At 44.0% G+C, this 11,731-nt stretch overlaps 1 protein-coding gene across 2 annotated transcripts in view; it reads right to left on the bottom strand.

Moving 5' to 3' along the window:
• Positions 1-9,808: 9,808 nt before the first annotated feature.
• ap4m1 (adaptor related protein complex 4 subunit mu 1) overlaps positions 9,809-11,731 on the bottom strand; it is an 18,611-nt gene continuing 16,688 nt past the window's right edge. For both annotated transcript variants that reach the window (XM_078286407.1, XM_078286406.1), the window contains exon 16: positions 9,809-11,373. In XM_078286407.1, coding sequence (XP_078142533.1) covers positions 11,182-11,373 — 192 coding nt within the window. In that variant the 3' untranslated portion in view covers positions 9,809-11,181. The remainder of the gene's footprint in view (positions 11,374-11,731) is intronic.

Genomic DNA, 11,731 nt, shown 5'->3' on the forward strand with positions numbered 1-11,731 from the left:
AAAAACACTCAGACAAACACCTAAACACCCAGAAAAACAATCAGACAAACACCTAAACACCCAGAAAAACAATCAAACACCTAAACACCCAGAAAAACAATCAGACAAACACCTAAACACCCAGAAAAACACTCAGACAAACACCTAAACATCCAGGCAAACACCAAGACAAACACCCAGAAAAACAATCAGACAAACAATCAAACAATCAGACACTCAGACAAACACCCAGACAAACACTCAGACAAACACTCAGACAAACACTCAGACAAACACTCAGACAAACACTCAGACAAACACTCAGACAAACACTCAGACAAACACCTAACTGTTATTCCAACAGCTGGTTTGATAGGGACGGTGACATTATATTAAACATTATTGCACTTCACAGTTGAAATATAAAGGATTTCTGCACATGGAGTTTGTAGCTGCTGCTAATTTCCAACTCAAGTCTCTAGTTGGGCTTTTAAATAGACTACAGCTGTCTAAAATGTCTAGTACAGGAAAATAAAAAGTACAGAAATTTTAAAAATAGTACCGGCTACATTATGCATGATCACAGGTGCAACTTGGTAATCACATGTAACTGCTAGAGGTGAGAAGAAGTGGGACTGTTTCCTGCAGCTTCCCTCAGCTACACCTGTCCTCACCTGGTTCCCCTCCTGCCTGCTAACATCCTCATTCTGAGGAACTTATTTATTTAAGCATTTGAATAGTGATGTCATCTTATGTGCTTTTTATCTAGCATTTGCATGTGGAACGGCAGGGACTTTGTGTTTTGTGTTTTATGAGCATGTTACTGCATCCAGCTACAGAGTCCGTCAGGTGGTACGGACTTTCATCTGAGCTCTGATGTCACGCCTTCTAAAGTTCATAAAGTGACAGGGGCGAGTCTTTCCAGTGCATTCTGGGAGAGAAAAACAGTTCACAGCCTGAAGCAGCAAAGTGTCCGACCAACACAAAGCAACAGAAACTAAAACCACCAACTGGAGGTGATCTCAGTAGATCTCAGTAGGTCTCTGTGGGTCTCTGTGGGTCTCTGTGGGTCTCTGTGGGTCTCTGTGGGTCTCTGTGAGTCTCTGTGGGTCTCTGTGAGTCTCTGTGGGTCTCTGTGGGTCTCTGTGGGTCTCTGTGATCTCATGCGTCTCGTTCTCTTCAGCAGAACTTCCTCATGCTGACCTGGACTGACTGTCAGTTCCTCACTACACTTCCCTCTACTGCTGCAAACAGCCTGTAGGAAACACTGACGCACACAGATACACAACACTGTGTGTGTGTGTGTGTGTGTGTGTGTGTGTGTGCGCAGTGTGGACAGACTGATGGATATATAGACAGAGAACAAACAGAGAGTAAGAGAGTAAAGAGAGGTGTTTGTCCATCATGTGTCCTGCTGCACCAGGATGCTTCATCAAACTGTCAAACATCAAACTGAGGAAGCTGCTCTACATGGACTGGACTGGACTGGACTGGACTGGACTGGACTGGACTGGACTGGACTGGACTGGACTTCACAGATTAAGTGACTCAGACTCTGATCGGCGTCTCGTGGGGTTTTCCCTGCAAGCTGAAACTCATCAGCTGCCCACTTCAGTTCACTTTGTTTAGGGGTTTTTTTTTCTCACCAACCTGTGGGACAATTTGAATCCCTCAATATCAGGCAGGATAGTTTTTTGGTTTTTTTTGCATGTGGTATTTCTAACAGTTTTACCAGCGTTTTGTTCAGAATAAAGACGGTGAGAAATGAGAGACTTTAAAGCTGCCGTATGCAACTTTTCTCCCCGAGACAGGAAGCGTGTCGTTAGCCCCGCCCTCTTCCCCCTCAGTCGGTCAAGTTCCCACCCAACACCTGTCACTCATCTCGACGGGCTGTCTACTTTGAAATGGCCTCTAGTCTGCAGGACCAAGGTGTAAATCTGTTAAACAGTGAGAGCAAGAGACGAACGCTGGGCGAGTTTTAAAATGCCGGAACATAGTGATGAGATGCAGAGAGAGCTGAGGACACACAGACCAACAGAGAGAGTCCCGACAACTTCATCCAGAAACACCCAAGAACACCCAGAAACCCAAGAACACCCAGAAACCTACGGCCAAGAACACCCAGAAACCCAAGAACATCCAAGAACACCAAAAAAAAATAAATACCCAAAACACCCAAGAACATCCAAGAACATCCAAGCAACAGCAAAAAAACAAACAAGGTCATCGACAACACCCAAGAACATCCAAAAAACACCTAAGAACAGCCGAGAACAAACTGCTGAGATGGACAGAGAGCCGCGGTGATGTCCGTCAGGTTCTTATTCGGGACGGACCCGCTCGTCGCTCCACGCCCCATCAGGGGGTTTTATCACCTCGCCACTCCGTTCACACACTCGAACAAAACCTCTGAACAAAGCCGTCCTTCCGTCTGTCTCTCTGAGCGACTCGCTGGGCGACTCGGCCGCTCTGCGGGTCGACAGATAATCCCACAGCGGACGGGCAGAAAGACTCGGGTCCCCGCCGCCCCGGCTGCAGCGCCCGCCGCCTCGGCAGAGGTTCTCAACCTGGGGCTCGGGACCCGTTTGAAGGAGTCACGAGCCAAAAAGGTCTGACGCGCTGTTCTGAAGCGGTACGCTGTATTGTGGAGATAACCAATCAGAAGCCACCGTACGCCCGAAGCTGGGAGTAGAACTTCCACTGCCTCAGCCCGCTTTCAACAAAAAGATATTAAAAACAAAACATACTTCCTCTACAGCCGGCGCCATCTTTAACAGCTGACCGGTGGAAACAAATGCAGGTGCGTGTCTTGTGTTGCTTAGCAACAGAAGCCGTGGTGATGTGTGTGTGTGTGTGTGTGTGTGTGGAAGCAGCTGACAGACTGATGCTGCTGAAGGTGTGAAGCAGTTCGGATCGAGCGGTGACACATTCCCAAAAACGCCTTTTTGCCGTTTCTCCGTCTGAAAGGAGCTGCTGACACTTCAGGCTTTTATCTCCTTCATCCAGAGAGACCGGAGTCCAGCAGAGGAACCAGATTCAGGTCCTAGAGCTCCAACACCACAAGCAGGCAGTGAGCAGGTCAGAGGTCAGAGGTCACAGATGGTCATGTGAGAGCAAAGTGCCAGAAGAGAAGTCAAAACAAGAGTCAAGGAGAGAAGCAAGGTTTCTTCCCTTCATATTTTGATGCTACTCATGTTTGCTATGAATTTGTGAAGACATCATGTTATTATGCTGTAAACTGCAGAGTTACATGATGTCATGAATCCTGTCAGGTATATTAAACAGCAGGTGAGCAGGTGGTTCGGTTCAGAAACGTTCCTCACCGGCCCGGTCAGTTTTGTTTACATTCTGCACTGTTGTTTACATTCGGCCCGGCGTCGAAACCATGGCAACAAGACGTCAGGGAGACGGGAACAGGAAAATATTCCCAGTACATGACGCAGGTCACACTTTTACACTAAAGTGAAGTCTCCTGAGTTCAGATCCTGCTAACAGACAGAAACCGGTAACTAGACAGTCTGCGTTCCCACGACAACCGTAACTATAGAAACATCCAAAACGTGAACTACAACTAGATTTTTGGTTCGATCTCAGAGCGACACGACGACAAAACTTTTTCACCCAATCAAATTACAGTTAGAAGGGAGAAGGGGGCGGAGCCTTCAGTCATGACATCACAGTCAGCGGGCAGGTCGGCTTCCTGAACCTGAGGAGGAAACCAGCAAACTAGAAAAGTCCGTCTGACTTTTCTGCAGCAAACCATCAACCCAAATCCTCCAGAGTGAAGAGAAACCAGTCAGTGAGTCATCGTCCTCCATTCTGCTCTGAAAACTCCCCGAAATAAAACCCGTTGTGGTGTGACTGCTTCAACAACAACGTGCCGTTACAGTTTATAGTTTTCTTTACAGTTAGGCCTGTCCAAGTTTTAAATCCTGCACCCAGATGTCTCTCATTCAGTCTGGATTCACCTCTGCTGGACTCCTGAAGATAAACAGCAATAAAAACAGTCATTCTACTGTTAATCATTAAAATATTAAATCAAATATAGTTTTGTTCTTTTCAGTTTCTATTGGACTGTTTCTGTGTTTGTAAGGTCATTTCTGACAAAACTAGATAATGATCTAGTTTTGTTTTAACATGTTGGAATACTTTTTTGTACTTTAAAAGAAAAGATTCAGAATAAATGAGATAAAAACATGATCAGTTCAGTCAGACCAAGCTGTCAGTAAAGTGTAATATTATATTATCAGGTGATGCTCCTTTACTTTGATCTCAGTTCTTCACCATTAAGTTTTTCCAAATCTGACTGAAGCTGCTTGACAGAACAGAGTTTCATCAAGTTAAATTCAGGATGTTTTAATGTCAGCGGACATGAAATATCAGACCACCTTCTCAACTGTAATAAATGTGAAAATGAAAAACACCTGAACCTGTCAGAGATAACAAGGTCTGCATGAGCAGGACGACGGAAAAAACCAAGAAACCATCTTAAACCTTCTAAAACTGATTCTAAGACTCAGAGCTCCATCTAACTGCTGAAGACTCATGCAGGCCTTCAGTTCAGATAAAAGGATTTAAGGATCTCAGACTTTTCCCAGACAGTCTGGATTCACAAGGACAGAAATAAGGAGGAAAGCAGACAAACAGGATTGCTAACCTAATTAAAAGGAAATGGAAGCGCACAAAAAGTGAGAAGATCCTGAGGCCAAACAGACCTGAACATCCTCCTGCAGCAGACCTGCAGCCTGTCAGCAGACCTGCAGCCTCGTTACAGTGAAAACAAACCGGAGCAGAGGCGTTTTCCCCGCAGAGATCCTGCTCAGTCTGGACCTGAAGCTAAATCCATTTATTCTCCTCAGTTCATCTGAGCTGAAGCCTTCGACCTCGTCCCAGTACTTTAAAAGGCTAACTAGCGTGAGCCTGCGTTAGCCAGATACCTAAATTAGCCTGTATTAGTAGCAGGCTAGCCCAGCGCTTCACTACGTACACCAAACCAAACTCCATTTAAAAATTTGCAAGTTAAATGTTGCTTTGCTTATCAGCAAATCCAGAACATAATTCAATACATTTTGCGAATCGTTAGAGTCTTCTGGTAGAATCGGCATATAGCCGATCCACCTGAAAGCACTTTATTTCAACAAAATGTCAAGTTTTACAATTGATCTCCATTGCTCGCTACCGCCCACCACAGTGCATTTTGGTGGAAGAACACTGCGGGAATAACTGTCTAAAAATTATTTTTAAAAAAAATTGTATTAAAATACTTGCTGCTTGGTGTGTTGGGTGTATGCCGAATTAAGGAGTAGCTCGTAACGAGTCGGATAAGGTATTGATTCCTGGTCTATCAGGTCTGCACGTTTGCCGATGAGCAAGGCAACAAAACACTGACAGATTTCTGAACGGGGTTTGGCACGGAGTCCCATCCATACAAGACCAACGGCACGTATCGCGGCTAGCTAACCCCACCCTGCTGTGCTAGCTTCGCCTCCTACGGACGAGGTCATCGGCTTAGCGGTGCAAACAACAACCGAGGGCAGATTTCAGTGCGGTGTATTTCGGGTTGCCATGTCGGTACATCTCTCCCGCCTTGACGGTGTGGAAAACGCATCAATATCCCGCTCGGGCAGGCAGCCGCTCGGCTAGCATTAGCAAAGTGCGTGAGATCGAATGCTAACTAGCTGTTAGCTGCGTTAGCCTAGCCGTCCTACCTGGTGCCCGCCTTGTCCCCCATCTCCTCGGCAGGCGGACGGCAGAAGGATCCCAATAAAATGAGCCAGGAATCGGCTGTCTCTCGTCGTAATGTCCGCTTCTCAAACCGCGCTGCTCATCCGTCCATCCACATCTGTGCGCCGCTAACTAGTTAGTATGCTAATTTAATTTAGCGCCGCCTCGGCTCCTCGGCTTCCGCAAAGGCAGGATCTCAGGCAGCGGCAGTGTGTTGTTGTTGTGCAGCAGCGGGATCACGTTGCGCAACACGGAGGCTCCGGCATGACAACATGAAGCGTTAAGCATTAAATGTTAAAAGACGAGATGATTCACCGCAACCAAGAGTGACGCAGTGGAGACAGACAGACAGGTCCGGTCTGTTGTCATGTTTCATATCATGAGCTTCAGTCCAGTGTGGGGGGGGGTGGGGGGAGAGAGAGAGAGAGGGGGAGAGAGAGAGAGAGAGAGAGAGAGAGAGCATCCATCTGCAACACTGCTGCAAATCTCTCCCCGAAGCATAAAGTCATATTCAAAAATCCAATATAATAATATGTGGAGAAAGTTTGGATGAAGAGTCAGATAGATCCTTATTGTTCCAAGATCATCATCATCTGCTGGAATCTTATTATTTTTCTCTTCACACAACTGACAGTTCCTCAGGTCTTCCTGCTGTGATCCAGATCTCTTCATGCTGTGATCCGGATCTCTTCATGCTGTGATCCAGATCTCTTCATGCTGTGATCCGGATCTCTTCCTGCTGTGATCCAGATCTCTTCCTGCTTGGACTGCAGTTGGAACAGCAGCAGGAAGTTGATTCTTCTCTTATTTCCAGGATATTTTGCTCTGCTGTATCCTGCTGCTGCTGCAGCTGCGGCAGCTTCCCACAGGATCAATACAGCTTCATCTGTCCTCCCATCATCACCATCATCATCATCATCATCATCATCATTATCATCATCATGCTCCAGTGAAGCTGCTCCTGTAGCTCCCAGGTCCCATATTGCAAAAGAAATACATTTACTATATATAATTCATGTTTACAGATTTAAAAATAATTATAATATATATACACACACACAAAAATTGTCCTAAAAACATCATTTTTCCCAGCATGGGACCTGGAAGCTGCAGTCACAGTTGTCTGTTTGCCACTGAGCAGCTCCACTGGAACGTGATGAAGATAATAAATAATAATTATGATATACTAATAATAATAATAAACTTTATTCATATAGCACTTTTCAAAACAGAGTTACAGTGTTTCACAAACGATAAAAATACATGAAATGAAACTGCAGAAGCAAGAAAAACAAGGTGAGAAACTTCAGGAGGTGAAAAAGTAATAAAAGAGAATTTGAAAACAAGTTTATTAAATAAAATCAAGTGTATAAAGTGAGTTGATATGAGAATAAATCCCATCAGGAATCTACTGCTGCAGCTTCACTTCACACCGGTTAGTTCGACTGATATTGGTTTGTGAAGGCCGATACTGATGCTGATATTTATGGACCGAAGCTGCTGAGTATTTTGTGCCGAGATGCAAAATGTTCAAATCTGACCATTTTTATGCAAAGCAAGCACAGATCCTGTACAGACACACAGCGTGTTCAGTTCAATTCACTGCACAGTTAAAGGTCCACATCATGTACAGCAGGACTCCCTCTCCTCTGTGATGATAAAGGAGTTGGATGTGTATCTAAACATGGTGAAAGCATCAAAACTAAATCCACACAATCCATATTAGAAAAGCGAGCCTCTAAACGAGCCGTTTGGACTTCCGTAACTTTGCGGCGTCACAAAGGTTCGCTCATTATCATTTCTGTAAGAAATAATAGACTAACAAAGTGTTTTTTTCAAAGCGGTCGAGCGGTCGTCATCGTTTATTACCGGAGAGTTTTCCCTACCTGTAGCCGCCGGGCCGCGGCGTCTCACGTTTCGCTCTCGAAACGGTTAGCCGATCGGAACGGAGGGTCGTGAATATTAATGAGCCTTAAAGACACGGAGACAGAAACGGCCTGTTCTTGGTAAGGCTCAGAGAGATGCTGGAAAATGAACGTGGAGAAATGGATTGAGAGTGTTTTTGGTTCATGACACCACACACACAGCTCTGAATGGACAGAAAGACACAAAATAAAACTCTGGACAGTGGAGAATATGGAGCTTTAAATAATTCCACTAACATCACTTATATACCACTAATAACGTAATAACATTACCTAACGTTAAAGTTTATAGGGCAACGGAGGACGTGGATGTATGTAAATGAAGGCAGAGAGTGGCTCAGTGTGAGATCCAATATGACATTAGCTGTGTGGGACTGAATGAGGCGTTTAGCTGCAGGAGAGAGGCCATCTGACCAAGAGACACCTCACTGTTACCTGTCTGACTGACTGACTGACTGTCTGACTGACTGTCTGACTGACTGACTGACTGACTGTCTGACTGACTGACTGACTGTCTGACTGACTGACTGACTGACTGTCTGTCTGACCTGAATGTGCCTCATGACGCCCTCTGCTGCTCCGTGGGGAAACAGTATTCAGTGTCCCTCAGAGTTTTCTTCTCATCAGGGTGAAAAGCCTCTGAAACATTTAGAGCATCATGGGAAACTAAAACTCTCCACTGAACCAGACTGAGGAGATATTTCAGTGTCAGAGCATCATATTCCGGTGAGATCAGACTGGATGTGACTCAGTCTGGAGGAGCGGACGTCTGGTTCACACACAGACATGTCTGGACGATTTTGTATATTTTGATACATATCTCTCTATATATACTATATATCGAGGGATTGGAGCCAAAGGGGCGTAAGTGCGTTATAGTAGATTTTACAGGAGAGCCAAAACAAATTTTGATCAAACTTGGATCAGCTGCCACATACTAAGCACAATATTTTAACCTTTTGTGTTATCAGATTGAGCATTACTATAAAAACAATACTGCTACAGTTTAAGTTGAATTATATTTGTTAACTTTTTTCAAAATGGCAAAAGAGTGAAATACGCCTTTTTGGCACAAACATTGTCCCAATACAGCCATGCAGAATATGGGCGTATGTAAGTAAACAATTGTAAAGCACATTCATTTTAATGCAAATCTAGCAATTACACTTCAATCAACACTGAAATATAAAACAAGATCAGAATGAATATCTTTATCTTGAAGTAATACTCAGCAACTTTCACCGAGGCCTTTAAAACTGTAGCTACATGGAACATATCAAATTGATTGATACATTTTTTCTGTTAAAAACTTTTAATAAATCTTTTTAATAAACCTCTATAGACATAAGAAACGACTTTTGATTCTAAACTACTACTTTTTTTTTCTTGTGCTAGTATAATACATTTTTGTATGTGTCCCGGGACACATGACTTACTGATGTGTCCCGGGACACATGACTTACTGATGTGTCCCGGGACAGATGACTTACTGATGTGTCCCGGGACACATGACTTACTGATGTGTCCCGGGACACGTTCAGAGACCTGTAAAACTCCTCATAACACTGAGGGAGAACTTCAGCTACCAGCAGTCTCACTACCAGAGCTCATCTTGACCAGTTCACACTCCTAACATTATAAAATAACATTTTGAATCTATAGGCCTAAGTATTTCATGGGAATATTAACATATTTACATTCATCTAATATTGACCTAGAATATTAATTAGGATATGAATAGGATACTAAAATGATGTGATCATGCTGCCATGCTAGCATTACTTATGTCAGCATACATTCTGAGTTGACCAAAGTGCTGTTAGACTCCTCTACCCACAATGCCACAGGTTTTGCTTGGTGTCAAAAGGGTGTAAGTGCAGTTACGCCCTTTTCAAACAAAATCGTACTTTTACTGTTACGGCTTTCAGTTTTTGTTTAATTAAAACTTATGGGTCATGATTTCAGTTGTGTCCTTTTGGCACTGAAAAGATCTCACTGAGACCTTTCAATTGATATATAATACTCAAATTCTCCCAAAATCGCACTTACGCCCCTTTGGCTCCAAGCCCTCGATATATTATCTCTAAACAGAAATACATGTGAACTGTGTTGTGCCTGTTGTTCCTGCAGCTCTGCTTTCTTACAGCTTTCTAATGACAGAAAACAAGTTCAGATGGAGATGAAATATGAAATGACATTTATTTACAGACAGATATTAGTCCAGCATTATATGAACAACTCCTCAGCGTGTGTGTGTGTGTGTGTGTGTGTGTGTGTGTGTGTGTGTGTGTGTGTCAGCAGGGCAGATGGCTGTGTGTGAGTATGGACCATGTATGATGTGTCCAGCTGTTTTTGGACAAAACAGACCACATGTCCAAAAAGATTTTCAGAGCATTTCCTCCCTGGCACCATGAATTTCACAGAAATAAACACAAAAATAAACTTGCCAACTTTGAATTTAAGGAAAAAAAAAAACCAAAACCGCAAAACTGAAGTTAAACAGCAACAATATAACACTGTCCGTCCTGTTTGGGTTGTTTATCGCCTGCAGGTTCCAGAAAGACAAATATAAAACTTTAAGACATTTTTATTGCTGCCTGGAAATGAATTAAAGAGCTTGTTAAAAACAAAATAAAAACAGAAAGCTGTTGAAAGCAGCAGTTTGTTTCTGACTGAGCAGCTCATGAAAGTTGTGAAACTATAAAAAAAAGACAGGAAATTAAGTGTTAAAGGAGAGGAAGTCCATCATGTCTGTTCTACTGTGCTGACTTCTGATTCATCTCAGCAACTCTGCTGCTCAGTTCTGGGGAGACTCTGCCTCCAATAAATATCACCGATACCAGAGGAGAGACCAAGTCCACTCTGCTCGAGTCCCAAGTCAGTCTCAAGTCGTGAGGCACAAGTCCAAGTCAAGTCCAAGTCATTAATGTCAAGTCCAAGTCAAGTCTCAAGTCTAAATGTAGAACAGCAAGTCAAGTCAGAACAAATCAAGAGTCCAGTATCAATTTAATATCTTAAAGAAAACTAAATATCTAGGACTTTTCAATGCAATATGGTTTTAATAGGATAAAAACTTGGTAAGAGCATCATGAGTTTGATTTCTATAATCAGTTTCAACTTCAATAAATTCAATCATTCCATACAAATTCAGAAAACAGAATTTAAATTCAGTCGTCCGCTGGAACAAATCTCATCACTTTCAATCTAAGTCATTTACACAAACACAAGATCTCAAGTCAAGACTTTAGAAACCTTTTCAAGTCATCAAAGTACAAGTCAGAGTCAAGTCCCAAGTCACCAGAACCCAAGTCAAGTCAAGTCTCAAGTCTTCTCTTCATGCATCAAGTCAAGTCTCAAGCTATTAAAACTGTGACTCGAGTCCAAGTCATGTGACTCGAGTCCAGGTCATGTGACTCGAGTCCAGGTCATGTGACTCGAGTCTCCACCTCTGCCGGATTTTAAGGATCTGAACAACACAGATGAGACATTTGAACAGTAGATAATTTAACAGTGTAAATAATGCTCCAGGTGTCCCGGAGCTGCAGGTCTGGTTTCAGACCCGGATGCAGTACGAGTCGGAGTGCGTGACGTAGCGGACCCAGCGCTGCGCCGGCCCCGGCTGGACGGGCGACAGCCGCAGGAAGCGGATCTGCAGCCCGCTGGCGGTGAACTTCGGCAGCTCGAAGCTCAGACCCACCGGCCCGACTTCCAACATGGAGGCCGAGCTGAGGCCGGGAACCTCCAGCTGGACAACACAGAGGGGGGGGGGGGGGGGGGGGGGGGGGGGTGCTGGTTATACAGGACGACTCCGACGTTTTGGTCTCTTTACCCGACATGTGACGAGACGATCGACACCAAAACCCTCTGTGTGTCTCTGGTAGATTGACCTGCATGCTAACGCTTTAGCATACTGTGTGTTAAGTAAATGTAGGCGACTAGCATGAAGCTAACAGAGAGATCAGCAGGTCCTTCAGTGTAAACCAGACCGGTCTGTCTGCAGGTAAAACCTGAACTCTCAGCAGCAGCAGACTCTGACTCCATCTTGTTTTGTTCACACAGGAAGTGAGCAAAGCGCTTCATTCCATTTTGAAAAGTGTACATTT

The sequence above is a fragment of the Centroberyx gerrardi genome, chromosome 11 (assembly GCF_048128805.1).
Source record: "Centroberyx gerrardi isolate f3 chromosome 11, fCenGer3.hap1.cur.20231027, whole genome shotgun sequence".
NCBI classification, from domain to species: domain Eukaryota; kingdom Metazoa; phylum Chordata; class Actinopteri; order Beryciformes; family Berycidae; genus Centroberyx; species Centroberyx gerrardi.